The sequence below is a fragment of the Phodopus roborovskii genome, unplaced genomic scaffold (assembly GCF_943737965.1).
Source record: "Phodopus roborovskii unplaced genomic scaffold, PHOROB, whole genome shotgun sequence".
NCBI lineage: Eukaryota > Metazoa > Chordata > Mammalia > Rodentia > Cricetidae > Phodopus > Phodopus roborovskii.
Genome location: NW_026126638.1, coordinates 6,539,502 through 6,560,332, shown reverse-complemented (window position 1 = coordinate 6,560,332; position 20,831 = coordinate 6,539,502). Strand labels below are relative to the sequence as shown.

The 20,831-nt window shown below is 40.9% G+C and overlaps 1 protein-coding gene and 1 pseudogene across 1 annotated transcript in view; one reads left to right on the top strand and one right to left on the bottom strand.

Annotated features, from left to right (window-relative positions):
• The window catches only part of LOC127212972 (actin-related protein 3-like), a 220,518-nt pseudogene extending 209,496 nt beyond the window's left edge, over positions 1 to 11,022 (bottom strand).
• Positions 1 to 20,831, top strand: part of Lrp6 (LDL receptor related protein 6) — a 120,531-nt gene that overhangs the window by 54,457 nt on the left and 45,243 nt on the right. Inside the window, exons 6-7 of the mRNA XM_051173184.1 lie at positions 2,422 to 2,818; positions 3,806 to 3,977. Coding sequence (XP_051029141.1) covers positions 2,422 to 2,818; positions 3,806 to 3,977 — 569 coding nt within the window. The remainder of the gene's footprint in view (positions 1 to 2,421; positions 2,819 to 3,805; positions 3,978 to 20,831) is intronic.

Sequence of the window (20,831 nt, the reverse complement as noted above, 5' to 3'; positions counted from 1 at the left end):
GCATGTAACACTTGTAAATAAAAAACTGAAGGGAAATTATTTATTAAACTTTTATTGATGAAGACTAAAATTGGGATAGATGAGTTTTTCTATTAACCTTTTGAAAAGATACTTTTGACTGCTCTTTAATGACAAAGAAATACTTTAAGCAAAAGTCCCACATTGTACTGTTGAAGTAACTTTTAGTTTTGTAACTCAGCTAGTCCACTTGGCCTCTTCTCCTCACTTTTAATTCCCTATAGACAGAGGACATGGTGGAGAAGGGTGCTGGCTTAGGACATTGCAAGGGGCCCATAGTTTGGGAGAACACCAGCGCTTTGCCTTAATGAGGATGTTGTTATTCATTCTTACCCCTATGGGTCACCATTCTCTGGCAACCAGCACAAACTGGCAAGAACGCTGTCATACATGCAGTGGCTTCTTGATCTACCTCTGAAAGCCAGGCGCCTTTACTCCAGAGCACATTAGAGGGCTCCTGGCAAGGAGGTCAGCGAGTCAGTGAGATGGAATCAAGTTAACTTAGTGGATGTTTATTAGGAGTTGGCGTTGATAAATTATCCTCATAGTCAAAGGTGAAGCTGGCTGACTCTTGTCAGATGGTTTCCATGGTAAACAGTGATTTGGTTTCAATTTAAACAAAGGGGTTTTTGTAATGTTGCTTTTCTGTTTAAACATGTACCTTGACATTGAAAAAGAGGATTTATTTCGGGAGTGAAAGTTTATCTTCTCCACAGTGGTACATATATGCACATGCTTTACCAGTTTAAAGTTTCAGATGCATATTTGGCACCTTGTAGCCTGAAGGTAACTTTGTTGTTTTGATCACCTTGCTCAAATGAATAATTCTGTGAATTCTTTGCAAAGTTTGAAATGGCTCCCTTTGGCGGTTACCAGGGGCAGTGAGTTGTGTGGAACCATTTCTTCTTTGTGTGCTGTTAGTGTTTGTGCTGCATTTCCTCCAGTTTAGAGCTCGCTTGTGGTCAGCCCTCCATCAAACCGCTGATGTTGAGACTTGCCACTCCTTCCTGACTTTGCAGCTATGATTCCAAATTCATACTTCAGTTTACACGCCAAGATTTCTTTACACCTGTATTTTAACTGGGATTTTTCCCCCTTGATTATTCAGTTGATAGTTTATATATATTTTTAATAGCTTCTTAGATGATTATTTTGCTGATGGTTTACTTGAATATTAAAAATAAAAAAGTAAACTTAATATTTTTATTTTTAATTATGCTTTCTTTGGATACTAATTCATGTTAAAAATTTCAGAAATCGGATTTATAACTCAGCCTTTATTTTTATTATTATTATTATTATTATTATTATTATTATTATTATTATTATTTTCGAAACAGGTTTTCTTCACTGCCTGGCCCTCAGTCTTTATATTTAATGATGGATTATTTGGTGCTTATTGACAACCTTTTATGATTAGTATCTTCCTGAATTGTATAACTATTTATCTTTATTTTTACAGCAACCTTTACACATTTAGCCGAGTCTAGGCTTAGAGCGGCTCTGTGTTTTGTCTCAGTTTGTACCCTACCTGAGCCAGATTCTATTGGCTCAAGTCGTCTTAACCACGGCTGCAATTCTTAGGTTCCGTCTTCACAGGGCTGCTGCTCCCTCTGCAGTGCTGAAGATAGTTTCACCAAGAGATAATTTATAGACCATAACATTCTTCTGCTTCAAAAGTCAGTTTTTAACATTCTTGTCCTAGATTTTTGTCATTTTTGTGCCTGTGTATGTGCGCACACGCATGTGTGCATGTATGATCACACTTTTGCACACACGTCTGCTCATGTGTACGGGTGTACATAGAGGTCAGAGAACAAACTCAAGTGCCAGCCATCTCTTTTTTTCCCCTTGGGTATGTGGCATGGAATTTGCCAAGTATGCTAGGCTGGGTGGCCTGTGATCTCTTTACCATTCTGCCTGGATTGCTAGTGTATTGCCACCATGACTGGCTTTTGTATGTGGGTTGAGGGGGTCAGACTCAGGTCTTCATGCTTGTAAGGCAAACACTTTACTATTTTTCTACCCCTTCTTTTAGACCCTTTAAAACATGCTTCTTGAATAAAGGATCTGTATTCTACAAATTTCTTCTTAACTATGGGGAATGAAATGATAATTGATTACTTTTGCAGACCTCTTACATACCTTTGTTGTCTGGGACTTATGGGACTTATCTAGTAAATGAAAGCAAGTGTGGATCAAAACTTGATTTGGACAGGTTAGCCATTATGGAGTTTGCACTGACTCTTCTGTTTCACAGTATCGTTTTTAGTTCTACTCTAAATAGAGTAAATTAAACTCAGCTAATTTTAATTCCTGAGGACTTCTGCATACTTTATATAGAATGGCTAAATTTTGTGTGTGGCATTCGAATGATTGTTTGATTTTGCTTTGTTGGTTTAGGTGCCACTGAGCTATTGCTTTTAGCCCGACGGACAGACTTGAGGCGCATTTCCTTGGATACACCAGATTTTACTGACATTGTCCTGCAGTTAGAAGATATCCGGCATGCCATTGCCATAGACTACGACCCCGTGGAAGGCTATATCTACTGGACTGATGATGAAGTGAGGGCCATCCGTCGTTCCTTCATAGATGGCTCTGGCAGTCAGTTTGTGGTCACTGCTCAGATTGCTCATCCGGATGGCATTGCTGTTGATTGGGTTGCAAGAAACCTGTACTGGACAGACACTGGCACCGATCGAATCGAAGTGACAAGACTCAATGGCACCATGAGGAAGATCCTGATTTCAGAGGACTTAGAGGAGCCCCGGGCTATCGTGTTAGATCCCATGGTGGGGTAAGAGCACTTATGTTAGTCATCTGTTTTCCAAGTCCCAGAGGCAACAGCTTAGTGCACAAGAGCTACAGGGATGTGTTATTCTCAGGAAACAGTCACATCAGCTTTAGAATGCAGGGATAGAATGTGGTCTCAAAGATTGTCACTTTTTAAAGATCTTGAATATCTTCAGTAATTTTTTTTATTTCTATGCTATTAGACTTGTTGATTTGGATGTGATCTGTAGATTTTGCTCAGATCATATCATGGTCATGAAAAATGTGGAAAGAAATTACTTTCAGAACTCTGTTCTCCCCCCCCCCACAGATTTAATTTTATTCTATTTCAGTAGTTATTGTGAGAATTATATTGCTTTATATTCCTTGGTACGTGAGTGACTCACTTTCGAAAACCTTGGGAATAGCTTTAGTCTACATGTTTTTGTGAGTGACTATAGTCCAGGGAAGAAACGGTTTTTTCTGTCTTTCCAGTGCTGTTTTACTGGGAGGTGATTTCTGAGGGCTGATAAAGTAACAGATGTTATGCCTCATTGTACACAGTACCTTAGAGCCACTTAGACATCTAGGAGCCTCAGGATTGCTTAGTGCCACAGGGGACGTTAGTTATTTGAGGAATTCAGTTTGTCACCTATTTATACTAGGTGATTTTCTGTACCAGATCTGAGAAGCCATCAAGCAAGTGTGGTACCTCATGGGAAGAAGAAGAAATATGTTGTATTAGAAAAAATATAAATAGTATTGGGGGACATTTTTAATCAATTCAAGAGAGCAATTTTGATCTGAAAGTTTACTTATATACTGTTGTGATAAATGTTAGAGACTTTGCCAAAGCTTAGGTAGTCCTGTGTTATTTTTCCTCCCTCCCTTCTCCCCTCCCTCCCTCCCTCCCTCCCCCCTCACTCCCTCTCTCCGGATAATAATGTAACATTTGGAATGGGTTTCCTTTTTTATTTTCTACTTTCAGCTTGATTTTTATGTGCTTCTATAGGTACATGTATTGGACTGACTGGGGAGAAATCCCTAAAATTGAGCGAGCTGCTCTGGATGGTTCTGACCGAGTGGTTCTTGTTAACACTTCCCTTGGTTGGCCCAATGGCTTAGCTCTGGATTATGATGAAGGCACGATATACTGGGGAGATGCCAAAACAGACAAAATTGAGGTTTGTTTCTTTCTTTTTAAAAAATATTTCAAACCAATTTTATAACGTTTCTGGGTGAATAGTAGTTTGATTCACATGGTCTCTCAACAGTTGTCTGGGACTCTATGATATCATTTCTAGAAATTTCCTCAGTGTTCACTGTTCTAGGGATAATGGATTGTCTTCCTAATCCTAGAGTTTCTGAGTTGTTTGTTATAGGAAATGTGCATTCTATTGTTTCTGGGCTTAACAGCTTCTAGATGATTTGCTTCATTTTGGGTAAAGTTGCTACCTGAATTTCCTAGAGCCAGTTTCTGCAAACCAAAATCATATCAGATAGACAGGGAGCAATCTAGCTGTTTGTATAGATAGATATATAGACATATCTATATATCTACCTATATATAGATATAGATTGTGTGTGTTTGTGCGTGCGTGCGTGCGTGCGTGCGTGCGTGCGTGCGTGCGTGTGTGTGTGTGTGTGCGCGCGCGCTCATAACTTCTTGTTGTTTTGGGTTTGGATTTGGTAGAATATATTAAATACTCTATTTGTTACATAAAAACAAAAAATTTGCTTGTTTTTGAGACATGGTTTTACTATGTAGTTCAGGCTAGTCTCAGACCCATGATTCTCTTGTGTTAGTTTCCCAGGCATGTGGCACCATACCAAATTAAAAACAAGTTTGTTTGTTTGTATTTTAATATTTACTTATTATGTACAGCATTCTGCCTGCATGTATTCCTGCAGGCCAAAAGAGAATACCAGATGTCATTACAGATGCTTGTGAGCCACCATGTGTGTGTGAGGAATTGAACTCAGGACCCCTGGAAGAGCAATCAGTGCTTTCAACCTCCAAGCCGTGTCTCCAGCCCCTAAAAACAAGTTTTACTTTGATTTGTGGATTATGTAGGAGAAACAGTTAGCCAGATCCTGGGAAAAAGATTTGTCAAGTGATAGAATTAAGTTTGTGGGCAGTAGAAGGATGGTGAAAATAATCAGTAGTAAATATTGTAATAGAGTGTCTTGTAAATGGCACATCCTTATGCTGAATGTGGACTAGGTTGTCCTTTTGGGAATTTGTGGCTTTTCATATAAAGAACTTTGAAGAAAAGAACTCTATAAAGACAGCCCCTTGCACATTCCTTGTGGATCCAGTTTGGATTGTGGAACAGTTATTTTAGAAAGATAATTTTGAGGAGTTTGATGGGCACTCAGGGAATAATGAGCTAAGGGCTTTCCTTTCAGAGTGGAGACTTAAAATTGAAACAAACAAACAAACAAAAAAAAAACAACAACATTGATTCATCGCCAGTCTCAAATATTGGAAATTACATTTTTTCCCCTGGTTTCCATTAGCAGAAAGTTTTGTATGGTATAACTGTAACGTTTCTCCTTGACTAGAATTTGGTGTACCATCCCCCATCCCATTCCAGATTAATATTTGGATCTTCAACAGCTGGAGGGGAGTGGAAACATAACAGAGGTGACAGATTCCCGTTTCAGATGGGTTGCTAGCGTGTTTGCTTACGTCTATATCACTCGCCCTACGTGGGCACATAGGAAAACAGCTAAAAGCTCAAAGCCCATGTGTCCATGTGTCCCCGAGGTGTCTAGTCCTGGGGTTTTATACAAGGGGGAAATGCTTGATTTATTATCACCTTGAGGGTTTGTTTCTACTTTTTATTTGTTTCTGTCTTTTTTAAGTTTATTGTGATTGGCTTGATAAGAAAAGTGTTGCTTCTTACTGGGAACATGTTGGCTCTCTTTCCCACTTTCAGTCAGAGTCACAGGTAGTAGAGGGGTCTTCAGATAGAGAAATGAGGAATTATTCCTAAAGTGAGGACATAATAGTTAAGAAGAATTTATTGTGTCTGTGATGGTATTGTTTGTCCCTTCTCCTTCTGTTCTTTTTCCCTGTGGTATTATTTGTTGCCTTGCTTAACTTGCACAAGGCTTTGGGTCCTAGCACACAGATGCCAGTTGTGTGCCTCCCCTCAAGAAGGTGTGTGTGTGTGTGAGAGAGAGAGAGAGAGAGAGAGAGAGAGAGAGAAAGAGAGAGAGAGAGAGAGAATCATCCTCCCTTTGGAGGTGATAGATTTACTCTCAGGAAAGTCTTCCTGTTTTTCCCCTGGAAAGTTTGATGTGCTTTCATAAGTTAAACATCGAAGCTCCTGCCCTTTCTTCTCAGATACAGCTAGAGCACAGCAGGATCTCCGCTGCCTTCTTCTCCCTTTCCTTCTTTTTGTCTTTCTTTGATCTTGCCTGTGTTGCCCAAGCTTGGTTGTCCAGGGCTGCAGTGATTTTTGTGCCGAAGCCTCAGAGGATTGGGACTTAGTGTGTCACTATACCTTGCTTGTTTATCTTCTTTATACTAATGTGTAAAGATGCTGATGGATAACTGAGCTGTGAAAGGACAGCTTCATCTAAATTTGTCTTACATACTTTGAGGAGGAAAAGCCTCCATTTTCTATTGTGAGGCTGGTAGTGATTATGGAACCCTGTGCCCCCAGCATGCCCACCTCCATGTGCTTTAGAATAGGCAGAAAGTATTTAACTTGCCCCTCTGGGAAAGGTGTATAATTTAAAAGTTTAATTGTTAGACTATTGTTATAAGCAGCAGTTTCCAGGTGATTCCTATCTTCTGAGAAGACTTCCTAGCTCTGTCACACGGAGGAGTGGGAGCTGCTCATTCTCGGGACTCAAGGGACAATCAGGCCATGGCCCTGTTTGCTTCTGAAGACACTCGAGAAGAAGAGATAGTTATCTGGTAAATCATTCTGTGGCAGAATAATTTCTTGTGTTTTGAATGGAGGATAAAGAAATGCTCTGAATACCTGGGCCTTTGCTCCCTCCGTGGGTGGGGCTTGGAACTGCTTCTACCTCTTTGTGTTGATGTGGGTGGTGCTGGTTGTGTTGAGTTGACTAAGGATTCAGAGAAATGAGGGAGGAAGCACAGGGAGCTCTTACTTTCAGACTCGACTCTTCCTTACAGAGTTGTTGACAGGTAGACTAGATTTGCTTGACCCTTAGAGTGGCCCCTGCAGATAGAGGCAGGGCACAGGGTGTGGTCAATGTCACTGAAAGACAGCAGGCGCTGGGCTTCTTCCATATAAAGATGTGGAGGTGAGGGCAGTCTGCTCCCTTAGCTCAGCAGCTGCTGTGGCTGCAGAGCTGTGGGTGGTGTTTAACGGTGCAAGCTGGTGCTTGTCCTGTTGTTTCTGCAGTCCATGGGAATGCTCCCGTCATCTGTGAGCAGACCTTCCATAGCGTTTACACTTCCACAGTCTCCAGTCTTTACTGTAGTATTTTATGGCTTCTTGTATTAGCAGAAAGAAGTTTCAATTTTTTTGGTAAAGATGTCAAAAACCTTTATCTCTCTTTGATATGACCTTCCAGTTATTGGAAAACCATTGTAATTTTGAAACATTTACATCTTCTTGGTAAAGTGTCATTGCCCCAAACATGGTTCGCGTGTAGTAACTGCAGTCTGCATTACTGCTTTCATATAGCAAAGACATGTCATTGATGTTTTAAATTGTTCTTTGCATGGTATAAAATTAAGAAAGTACTGTTCATTTTTTTCCCCCTCTTTTTAATCTTTGGGAATGGTTCCCTACATTGCCCAGACTGGCCTCAGCCTCATTCTCCTGCCTTGGTCTCCCAAGTATTGGGAGACTACAAAAGTGCATCACCCTATCCATTTACTTGTGTTTTCTTGAGGATGCTGTCTCACTGTATATTCATTTAACTAATTAAAAAATAAGTTTTGATTATTCTTTTTCAAAATAATAATAATAATAACTTGACAGTTTGTATTTACTGGGCTTTTTATTTGTCCCCTCTCCTATTCTGAGCTTCTACTCAGAGTCTAACAATACTTAGTAGTTAAAACTAAAAAGGTTTTGCTTTTGAACATGTGTAGATTTGCTTGAAATCTCTTATTGTAAGATCCTTCACTTTGATGATAGAGTATCCATAGGTTATGTAGTTCAGATCTGATCATACATGGCACATCTGTGGGACACAGATTATTAGAGCCCTCTGTACCAAGCAGTTTTGAATAAAGAGGTATTATTGTCTGTGTTGTGTGTTGAAAACTTGGCAGTTGGTGAATGTTCTGTTTCATATTCTGAACCTGAAATTGCTGGGCTACATTTTCTTCTGTTTTATCAATACCCAAAAAGGAAAATGCCTTTACAAGTATTCAGATTTCAGATTTCTCTTTAAAGGAATCTCTTTGTCTTACATTTCTAGCCGACATAATGTGAAAATCTGTCGGGACCATGGATCTGTCCATGCTGCTTTTCCTTACTGTTGGTTTCTAAGATTAAGAAATTATAACAATCTTTTGTTTAAGATTTTATATGCCAAGTGTCAGTGAGTACTTCTTTTTGAGTCTTCGACAGTTTATAATATTCATTGTTCAAAGTTCCTTAAAATTGATTATACTTTCAATTTGAGAAATCGAGATAGTGTAAATTCCTGAATCTTTGCCCATTTGTTCTTCTTTGCCTCGCTGTGTGTATGTTTGTGAATATTTTATTTTCCTCGACATCTTCCTGACATCTGATTAGAGAAGAAGAACTGATAAAAACTCGAGCATGGTCTTGCCTTATTCTGTCATTTTATGTCCTGTAGGGTACATAGGAGTTTGTGAAAGGTTGTTGATATGATAGTCATAGAAACATTATTTAATGTGTTACAACCTACAGCACCAGGGCAGTCCGTCGGCCACTGGTGTGCTGTTGTCTCCTCATGTGAAGCGAAGCGAGCCTCCATGGCGGGTGTGGTAGCTCTCCTGAACTGCCTCAGTAACCCTGTGCCCTCACCAGGGAAAGCAGTTCACTTCAGTTATGGACATTTCACCCATACAGTTTCAGAACAACCTAATGCATCTTGATACTTAGTGTTTTATTAGCCTGTTGTTGAACTTGCTCTTGAACCATTTTTAAAATGTTATGCTATTTTGGTTTTACATCTTGTGTTTAATATAAAACCATTTAATATGTACACTGATTTTTTTGTTTCAGTCCTATTCTTTTTTTTTTTTTTAAAGAAAATTTTGCCTTTATTAGAATGGCATTAGGCCTTAAATATGCCAATTTTGGTAATCACATTGTTGTTTTAATAAGAAATGACTCTACAGAATTGCAATACTGGTCCAACAGTCTTGTCTTTTCTTTTAAAGCAAGAAACAGAATGTGAGTAACCAGAAAGCAGGGCAGACATCGGCTAACCCAGAAGACTAGCTTCCTAGATCCAAAGCGTTTGCAGACAGAGCCGTTGGTGGGCTAGGGAGGGGTGGAGCAGCTCGAGATAACCGGAACCCAGAGTATGCGGCCAAGTCCCATGAGGCTGCTTGTTGAATTCATCTTTTCCTTGATCACATTTTCCCTCCAATACTACAGTTTTTCTTTGACTTTGTTTCCTCAAAGTATAAAAAAGTATGAAATATAAACAAGCTCCTGCACTGCCCACTCAGCAGTGCCCAATCAGGCAGGCGTCACAGGGCTCTCTATACACCCACAGAGCCCAGCACATTGGGTAAGTCAGTAATATACAAAATATCAGGGCACAGAAAGAACTAAAACCCATTTCTTTTTTGATACAGGTAAGATTCAAATATTTAACCTAAAGGAAAATAATTGTCTTATATTTGCATGTTGACAAACTCATTAAATATTCCTGTATGATCATGTTTGGTAAAAACCTCAGAACCATCCATTCAGACAAAACCTGGTCTTCAGAAAGATTATCTCGTTTCCATCTCCCTAACCCAATAAACAAGTCAACTTTAGGACATAACTCCAAACACTGGATTATGACGACAAATGCTAGGTCCAGTTTCTTTATAATCCTTTTTGGTGTGGCATACTTGGTAGAACTCAGGCGTGGACCCTCCAAACCAGACTGCATACCATTTCATGTGATGTGTAATAACTTGTACATCAATAGGCTTGGGCTTCAATCTACCCCCGCTCAGCTTCTCACTTAACTTCAGCCTGGCATCTACAGTTCTTTTCAAATCTTTGCAAACGATGTCCGAAGTCCCTGAACATTGTTGTTGCACTATCAGAGAGGACAATGTTCTTGTAGAGAGGATGCCTGACATCAATGGGACAGTTCTGAATGACTTCATCTACAACTTCTGAAATAGGCTGAGTAAAATCTGTATTAGCAAACTCTGGGTGGAAAAAGATCTCCGGTGCCAGGAATCTCTCATAGCTAACGTAAATGGAGAACACTTTCTTTGAGATCGCGTTGACTCTGGTGTACTGTTTGATCCGCTTTGACCCAACAGTGTCATAGTTGTTAAACTCTTTTACTAAATCTGGGCAGACATACTATAGTATTCCTTCACTGCTTTTGCAGTGTCCGGGACTGTTGGGGGGGGAGGGGTTGAGGAGGGAACTCCTACTTCCCAGTCTCGCAGCAGTTGCTGAGTAAAGTATGTTATATCTCTTCCTGTAATTGGAATGTGTTTAATACAGCTGCTGATGACATACCCTTCAACCACAGGAATGACATGAGGGACTCCATCTCCATTGTCTATTAGTGTACCTGTCAGTGTCCTCTCTCCTACTTGTCTTGAGGTCCAGGATGCAGCTAAGGCAAGAACAGCCTGCACAACAATGTACAAGCCTGGAACATTGAAGGACTCAAACATTATTTCAGCAGTATATTCCCTGTTCTCTGGAGTATTCCGTGGAGGTTCAGTCAAAAGAAAGTATTGGTCTTCAGGCTCTGCCCTTAAATATTTAAAAATCACTTGCTCCATAAACCTTTCCATCAAATCCCAATCTTCAACTATACCATGGCGGATTGGCCACTTTGTTGCATACGTGGGTTTTTTTTTTTTTTTTCTATTGCTTCATCACCAATGAAGAAGTCTAAGTCATCCACTCCTTTCATCTCCCTCCTCGGGGCTTGGTCACCTACTTTTGCAGACTCTTTGATTGCAATACATGATGGGATGATAAACTGTGGCTCTGTATTTCCAGCATGTCCTAGTTTTGTATATCCCGTGCCACAGTCCACCACACAGGCTGGCAGCCATCCCTCCATCTCCCTCCTCACCCGCTGCAGCCACCACCGCCACCCATTCGTTCCCTGCTGCTAGAGGCCTGGGATGGAGCTGAGCATGCACAGGCTCTTAGTCCTCAAGGAGGAAGGGAGGGTGCTGTGGGGAGCCCGAGCAGCAGCGAGTGAGCAGCAGGCTAGTACTTCTGCAAGCCTGGTAGGAAGCTGGCCAACTGGCAGGCTGTCCCTGCCCAGTCCCATAGCTCAGTGGGATAGCACTTGCCTAATATGTACAAGGCCCTGAGCCATTGGCTGCCCTCACCAACTAAAATTACTTCATTCCTTTAGGCTTTGGACTCTCAGGGGAAGGGGGCACTTGTTTTACTATATATGTGTGCTCTGCATGTGTGTCTGCATGCTGGAAGAGGGCATCAGATCCCATTGTAGATGATTGTGAGCCACCATGTGGTTGCTGGGAATTAAACTCAGGACCTGTAGAATAGCCACTCTCTAGCCATCTCTTAACCACTCTCTAGCCCCTATCTTACTTTCTTAACAAGTGGAGTCTGCACCTTCAAGTTTATGTCAGTGTTTAGTAGTGAAGAGTGGTAATCCCAAAAATTATTTTTTGAAACATTTTATAATACTGGGTCCTTACCTTTGTTTGTTATTTTTATATTTAAATGAGTGTCCCTAGATAACTTACATCATCTTTAGTGTTTGCATTTTGGCCATAAGACCATTTGAACCAAATAATAGTTAAGGATCTTCTTAGCTGTAGCATTTCTGGTGTTTATTGTTAACTGTTCTGTTAGGAGAGGATAATTTACTCTGTTAGGAAAGGAGAATTACTCAAAGGGACTTGGGTTTTTATGTGCTGCACAGTTAATCGATATTAACATTAAGAAGCTGGTTGGGAGCTGTAGCTCTTTAGTATCTCAGTTTCTCTGAAAGGACCTTTCCTGCTAAGCTGTCCATGACTTCTCTTAGGGGAGGTGTGGTCAGATGTCCATTCACTCCAGAGAGCAGACCAGTGGCAGACCAAGGAAACGGTTCCTTTCAAGTCTGGCTTGATGAGCCTGTGAGCTTAACTTGAGGGGTCACCCATGGAGCATGAGTAGTAATTTACAGGCAACACCACCAAAGAGCTTCCAGGCGGAGCCTCATGTACTGTTTCCTTGAGTGTCTTATTAACTCGTGAATCCTTCATTAACTGTCCATCGAGCTCCCCCTTCTATAATGGAATGTTAATGAGGATGACCTGTGGGTAATCATAGCTACTCTGATTTCAAGACTTCAATGGCTGTGTCGTGTCCAGAGGACAGTTTCATAGCTCCTGTATACAGTCTCTTGCATTACTAACAAAAGTAGTAGGTTAAATAATGTTTAAAGCTATTGTTTGATGCTTGCCAAATACATTTTTTTTTAATTAATAGAGTCTAGGTAAATACTATTTTAGGGGCTGAAGATTGTTTTTGTGTTTTGATTTGTTTTTAGATGTAGGGACCTACTGTAGTTTTAAAAAGTCATTGATATTTTTACTGTCTTTAGAAAGGTTGGAAAGTGTAGGTGACTAAGTAATGGCAAAAGATCAGTCTTGGAGAGTTTCTTGCTGAAGACCGAGTAGTTAACAATGTAGGAGTTTTTACTTTTTACATCAACTTGTAATTATCAACAAGTATTTACAGATTTCATCTCTGTTCACTTTGAAAGTCCTTTGTGATTTAAAAAAAAAAAAAAAAAAAAAAAGGAAGGAAGGAAAAGGATTCTTCAACCTGTCCCTTGCCCACTATTCTGCTTTAAATGTGGTGTGCAATGCAAAAACTTAGACCTGTAAAGAATATGATGATGCAAGCTTAAAGGGCTAGGGATGTGTGAGGCTCTGGTAGTAGAACCCACCACATAACACCGCCACAACAAAATAATCCATACCTGTAATTTATTTGTTAAACTAATTTTTTTTAGTTCTCATAACTTGGCTTTGATAATCAGTAAAGACCTGTAATACCAACTTCTATGTTTTAGCTACTATGTTAATCTTAGAGTTTTGAAAGTGAATCATTCTATGCTGTCTGAGTTACTTTTCTGTTCCACTAATAAGACACCATGAACAATGTAGTTTACAGAAGGAAGGGTTTTTTGGGCCTTAGTGCTGCAGAGATGGTAGAGCCTATCAGTGGCCTAAGGAGCAGGCAGCAGGCAATGGAGCAGCTCAGCGTTCACGTCTCTGCCCACAAACAGGAAGTAGAAAGGTGAGGTTGGAATGACATAGATCTTAACCCTCAAAGTCTACTCAGGGACCTAGTCCTCCAGCAAGGCTACACTTCCCAATCCCCAAACAGCTTCCACCAGGGGACCAAGTGTTCAAAGCCCAAAGACTCATGGGGAGATCTCATTCAAACCATCAAATGGGCCTCAAAAATCTCACCAGCTTACAGGTAATGAGTTGATGTATCTACTTCTTGGGTTTTCAGAGTTTTACTGCTTTTGAACAAAAGGAAGGTGTTTTCAAATCTCATAAAATTAGCCATTATTTGTTTCCTTCTGTCCCAGTCTCCTCTATCTGAAAATTCAGGATTATTGGTTTTTGTTCAGTTAAGTCTTTTATTTGCTGAAGGAAAAGAATGGAATTCATTTCCTACTCCCAGCATAGGACTCAATTTTAAACCTGTTCACTTTGAATACTTTCAGACTTAGTTTTCAAGAACCATGTCACATGATCATGCAGATATCAGCACGAGGAAGTTAACACTAGTGCCATTTTGTAATCTCTGTATTGAACCTCCTATAGGGAAGTACATGCTCCTCTCTCCTCCCAGTTTAGCCTGCTGTTTACCTGTGCACTCATAGCTGCTGGTGCAGTCATTTAAGGCAGTTTCACTGTTTCAGGAATTGTCCCCAGGTTCTAGTTGGCTGTGGTTCTCCTTTTACAGACCTCATTTTCTTTTTTTTAAGTTATAAAAACATGGACAACAGACATTATCTTAACATTTTTAAATGTAAATACAGTACGTCTTTTTAATATTTTTCATCATCTAAAACAATTATAGCCGTCGAAGAGTAGCTTCCCTTTCCAGTTTACTTTTTCCAGTATGAAACAGCCACCATTTTGGTGTTACTAAGACAGTGGAGTATTATGTCATCAACACTTGTTCTTATCATGTGATCTCTTCCATGTTTTAAAAATTATTATAAGGCTGAGTAATATGTATATAGGTCACGTTGGTGTAGCGTTGCGTGTGTATAGGACACATTGGTGTGGCTTGTCCATCTGCTGATGCACATTACCTTTGCTTCTACTTCTTGGTTGTTGTGAACAGTCTACAACAAATGGAGTATACGTGTCCTTTGAGATCTAGTTTTCATTTCTTGTGGATATGTACCCAGAAGTGGGATTGTTGGATCATATCATTTAAGTTTTTGAGGAGTCTCTGTCTTTTTAAATCCACTTCTATAGCAGTGTAGCCTAGCCTCCTCTGACATCCCTCAACTGCATCCTAGAATCTGTTATTTTTCAAGGACCTCTGGTTCTTTTTAGAGAGTATTTAAAATCCGTATCTGGATATAAGTTGTGTTTACTGGACAAGGGGCAATCAATCTGTCTTTTAATATTAAGGTATTTTAAGTGATGCATTTACTACTTGGGTTGCAAATAGAATTTACTTTAGGTGTGTTTGAAAAGAATAAGAGGAAATTGAAGTAATTTTCCATGTTAACATCTTAATGTTTCTTGATTTATTTGTGACTTCAGGACTGTGGAACACTCTGAAATATTTCATAAATCACTGAGAATAATTAACTATGTTATTAGTATTCATCATAATGATGCCTTTATCTGGAAATCAGTTTGTTGTTGTTTTGAGACAGGGTTTCTCTGTGTAGCCTTGGCTGCCCTAGAACTATCTCTGTAGACCAGGCTGACCTTCAACCCAAAAGATCACCTGCCTCTTGCCTCCTGAGTGCTGGGATTAGAGGCATGTGCCACCCTTCCTGGATTGGGAATCAGTTATTGATTATCTAGTTTGCCTGAGTAATTCAGGTTTAAACAGATATGGTCACAACAGTAACTCTTAGCTCTATTTGAAAAAGGAGCCTGGTAACTGGAAATGTCTAATTCTAAGTAAGCATGATTACTTTCAGTGATGATATAAAATTATGTAGTATAATTAACACACTCAAATTCTCTTTCCATGATTAAAAACATGTATATATTCAGATATAGGTTGTCTTGGCCTAGGTTTAAGAATTTAGAGGGTGATACTTTAATTTCCTACCCAGAGTTTTAAACAGTTGTAAGGTATCCCTTAATTTTGCCTGCTGTGTCCAAAGCATTCCTTTGTGCTTGTCATTTTCCTAAATTTTCTGTTCTGGCCTTGAACTGTAGTAATCCTCCTGCCTCACCCTCCTGAGTGCAGTATTCCCTCTCCTACCATCTCACTCTCCCAGCTTATTCTACTTCTACTTTTGACAATGACGTTTTACTACAGTTACAGTTAGGTATCTTAGGAAGTTGTATCAAAGATAAAATATACTTCTAAATCCTGATTATACCTTTCTTAATACACAAGCTTTTAGCAACCTGTTTTATTTTGGTTATTGACTGGAATATTTACAACAGAATGATTCATTTAATTCAGAGGTTCTCAACCTTCTTAATGCTGTGACCCTTGAATACTTCCTCATGTTGGGGTGACCCCCAAATATAACATTATTTTGTTGCTACTTAATAATTGTAATTTTGCTACTTGCTATATATCACGATACAAGTATCTGATATATAAGATATCTGACATATGACCTCCAATGGGATTGCAACCCACGGTTGGGAACCACTGGTTAAGAGCGTAACTTACGTCTACCGTGTGGAACTTTGTAGCATCACCATTCTCTGTACTGCTGTCATGTGTTCCTCCAACATGTCTAGTCATGTGAAGTTACATAGGAGCAGTTTTAGTAGCTGACGGGCAGCTTTCCAAGATTCCACGGGTAAATCTGTCTTGACATTTAATTAGCTGATGAAGCTGCTGAAAAACTGGATGTGGTGCCTATAGGAAGTTTGCCATTACCTAGTCTTTGTGTGCCTGGTGTTATGGTTTGCCTACATCTATTGCCTGTTGTAGCCTATATTCTCAGTGTGGTTACCAGGATTTGGGAATGCCTCAGAATGTTAAACATCATGCCACAGGGTGGTGGTAGCTGCTGAACCACTGAAGACTCTAGTTCAGATTTGGAGTTAGATTTTAGAAATGACAGAAGTATAATTTCAGTTTAGCTAATTAAACTAGTCTGAGGTAATACAGTAAAACACTCTCAAGGGTTGCCAGATATAATTAATGACGGCTTAGTTTTTAAAGTATAAAAGTTATCTTTTGGAATCACCTGATTTTTGTTGTTGTTGTTCAGGATTCAGATACAAATGAGCTTTTACCATGATTTACTTTATTTTAAATGTAAAGGGCTTAAAATCATATGTATAAATCTAATAATCTATCCCAAATTGTTGCTTGTTGGCTGTTAGAACTTGATAGTGGTTTTCTGGAGACCAAGCAGCTTGTCCGTCTGCCATGTTGCTGCTGCCCACCACAAGGGCAGTATGGCTGAGCCGAGACCACTGTCTCCTAATAGGAATGTCACCTCTGCAGAAGATGGGTTTCAGAAATCCTCGGATCTTACAGAGGGAAACATCAATCTGTAGATCGTAGTTCCTACTGTTGGGCCTGGCTTAAGCTGTTGATCCTTTAATCTCTTCAGAGGAGCCTTTTAATTACCCTCTGCATCATAGTAACAACAAAAGTGATAAGCACATTTATTCCTCACAGTAATTATCATTATTGTTATTATTCAGAGGCCCTTGGACTTGTTCCTTATCTCCTTCCCTTCATTTCTGTTGTTATGGAAAACTTCAGGCACATAGAAAGCAGAATAGAGATAATCATGAGCCACCCAGATGTCCACGCTTGGCTCACCCAGAGTGCTACACAGCTAGCTCAAGGGAGGAGCTCTTTTATTAATGTGCCTGAATTGCTAAGACTATTTGAGACAGAACAGTAAGGCCTTTTAGTTATTTTTACACACATCAGATAGTGTTTTGAACTGTAAACTTATAAATGAGATGTAAAAAGAATGATTTTAAAGTGTATTTTTTGTCATACCCTCAATCCTAAACTGAAGGTAACAGGCAAGGGAAAGAGAGGGCAGGGTTATACATTTATAATGGAGAACACTAAATTCATTGTGTGCAGTGCAGTCACCTCATTGAATTTGAATCCCACATGGCCCAGTGTGTAGCTACTAGCCAGATGTGTGAATGTAGCATTTACAGTATGGCTTGTCTGTGTAAAATACAGAGTGAGAGACCTATAATGAAAACAGAATATCCTAAAACCTAGTTAACAAGCTTAGTATTTATTACACTGGGAGAAAACATTGGCTATGTCAGATTGAGTGTATAATGTTGTATTTGTTCATTTTTACTTTCAAAAATGTGTTTGCCAGAAAGTTTGTAATTAAAAGATAGGTGTGGTGGCATACATAGAAAGCCACAGCAGTCTGAGGCCAGGACTGGGTGGGCTACATAGTGGGAAAGACATTGTTTCTGAATACCAAATAAAAAGAAGTTGAAATTTCCAAATCGCTTTGCTCATGCTTGTGAATTGCATTGTATTTCTCTTGTACAACATTGTTTTAGACCTGATTCTTTTGTAAAAATTACATCAGATGAGAACAGAGAGACTAAGGAATTAAGAGAGAAAATATGTACACAATTATGTTAAAATATTTAGCACATTTTAATTACATTGACTAACTTGAAGTATTGTGTGGTTCATTCCTTCCCTCTACCCTCCCAAAATCCTTTTATTTTAGCTTTTCTTAAAAAAAAAATCTTCTTATTCTTTGGCAATTTCATACATTTTGAACATCTCCATGCCCAACTCTCCCCTCCCAAACCTCCTACACATACCTCACATGCCCCCTACTACTTTCATACCCTCTCTTTAAAGTCCCACTGACTCCTACTGCTGCATGCTGGAGTATTGACTGACTTTGTTGGCTTGATCTTGTGTAGATGAACATAGCTCTTAGCTTCTTAGAGTAAGAGATTGGGGGGCAGTTAGAAGGAGTGCTCCTGAGATGGGGGGGTAGAAGGAGTGCTCCTGAGATGGGGGCAGTTAGAAGGAGTGCTCCTGAGATGGGGTAGAAGGAGTGCTCCTGAGATGGGGGGTAGAAGGAGTGCTCCTGAGATGGGGAGGTAGAAGGAGTGCTCCTGAGATGGGGAGGTAGAAGGAGTGCTCCTGAGATGGGGTAGAAGGAGTGCTCCTGAGATGGGGAGGTAGAAGGAGTGCTCCTGAGATGGGGTAGAAGGAGTGCTCCTGAGATGGGGTAAAAGGAGTGCTCCTGAGATGGGGGGTAGAAGGAGTGCTCCTGAGATGGGGTAGAAGGAGTGCTCCTGAGATGGGGGGTAGAAGGAGTGCTCCTGAGATGGGGTAGAAGGAGTGCTCCTGAGATGGGGGGTAGAAGGAGTGCTCCTGAGATGGGGTAGAAGGAGTGCTCCTGAGATGGGGAGTTAGAAGGAGTGCTCCTGAGATGGGGGGTAGAAGGAGTGCTCCTGAGATGGGGAGTTAGAAGGAGTGCTCCTGAGATGGGGGGGTAGAAGGAGTGCTCCTGAGATGGGGAGTTAGAAGGAGTGCTCCTGAGATGGGGTAGAAGGAGTGCTCCTGAGATGGGGAGTTAGAAGGAGTGCTCCTGAGATGGGGTAGAAGGAGTGCTCCTGAGATGGGGAGTTAGAAGGAGTGCTCCTGAGATGGGGGTAGAAGGAGTGCTCCTGAGATGGGGAGGTAGAAGGAGTGCTCCTGAGATGGGGAGTTAGAAGGAGTGCTCCTGAGATGGGGGTAGAAGGAGTGCTCCTGAGATGGGGGTAGAAGGAGTGCTCCTGAGATGGGGGTAGAAGGAGTGCTCCTGAGATGGGGGGCAGTTAGAAGGAGTGCTCCTGAGATGGGGGGCAGTTAGAAGGAGTGCTCCTGAGATGGGGGTAGAAGGAGTGCTCCTGAGATGGGGGTAGAAGGAGTGCTCCTGAGATGGGGGTAGAAGGAGTGCTCCTGAGATGGGGTAGAAGGAGTGCTCCTGAGATGGGGGGCAGTTAGAAGGAGTGCTCCTGAGATGGGGGGCAGTTAGAAGGAGTGCTCCTGAGATGGGGAGTTAGAAGGAGTGCTCCTGAGATGGGGAGGTAGAAGGAGTGCTCCTGAGGTGGGGGGGTAAAATGAGTGCTCCTGAGATGGGGAGTTAGAAGGAGTGCTCCTGAGATGGGGGTAGAAGGAGTGCTCCTGAGATGGGGTAGAAGGAGTGCTCCTGAGATGGGGTAGAAGGAGTGCTCCTGAGATGGGGAGGTAGAAGGAGTGCTCCTGAGATGGGGGTAGAAGGAGTGCTCCTGAGATGGGGGTAGAAGGAGTGCTCCTGAGATGGGGTAGAAGGAGTGCTCCTGAGATGGGGGTAGAAGGAGTGCTCCTGAGATGGGGTAGAAGGAGTGCTCCTGAGATGGGGTAGAAGGAGTGCTCCTGAGATGGGGGTAGAAGGAGTGCTCCTGAGATGGGGTAGAAGGAGTGCTCCTGAGATGGGGGTAGAAGGAGTGCTCCTGAGAACAAAGCTAGCTGCAGCTTTCCAGGAATTTGAATTTCTGACTGTTGAGTCTTCTGAAGATCTTAAGACTTTATTGTTAGTTTTACCAGATGTTGCTTTAAAAAAAAAATAACAAACTCCCCCCCCCCCTTTAAAAGCATGTGATTTCTTCGCGTTTCTTATCCTGAGACCCTTGTCAGTACTTAGAGCACATCTGACATAGATCTGATCTGTTTTGTAGAGGATCCCTGCACCTGCATTTCTGAGACCCGTAAAGCATTGAAGGCTTGGCATGGTGTCTTTGGTTGCTGGTCTTTGCCTCATTGTGTGTGTGTGTGTGTGGTGGGGGGGAGGGGTAAGAGGTGCTGGTTTTGTTATTTTGTTTTGGTTTCTTACTGTTTTGGGGAGAAAAAAGTATGATCTGGCAATGAAGTAGAAATGTCATGTGAAGTACATTGTTAAGGTTTCTAAATATCAGAAAAGGGTGAAAGAATTATAGCTGGCAGCTGGTCCTAGGGCATTTAGGTAGGAGATTTTTGTGTGTGTGTGTGTTTTAACTTTTATTACCAGTGTCACAGGAACACATTTTGGTAGCCATAATTCTGTACCTTAAATTAGGTAACTTTAGCATAGAGTAGACAGTTATCAATAAGGGCTGTCTGAAATATGGCTTTGTTATACCATTCTCCTTAAAGGACTTTCCAAGCTCTGTTTTCTGTAGTTGCTTTTATCCTGGATTTAATACATACACAGTGAAGCCTGATGCTGTCTCAGAGTTCTCTGTGAGTTCTTTCTGCTTCAGTCAAAGCATCTCCTTTGGAATCTGGCAGATGACAAGCTAAATGCTTTCTTGACCATGTGACTTTAACATATGTTAATTCTTTTCTTCTAGAAATACCTTATCTCTTTGTCAAAATTCTAGTTCCTTAAGATGAGTTCCAGCCACTGCCTGCTGAAAGGCTTTCCCTGTTCTCTGTAGCCAACAAAGAGGGATGTACTTCCGCTTTGACTGTAAATACAGCTCACCTCCTTGACCAGGCTTGTGTCACCTTAGGCGGGAGAAGCCTTGTACTCAGTTGCCTTAGCATTCATCATGCCGTTGGTGGTGATTTTGCTGTTTTAGTTGCATTTATTAATGTTTGATTTAGGGAGATGTGGGTGGGAAAGTCACCTAGCTGGCAAAGTGTTCCTTTTGTGTACTAACCTAGTTTTCCTAAGTAGCAGAAGCAAATAGACTGAAG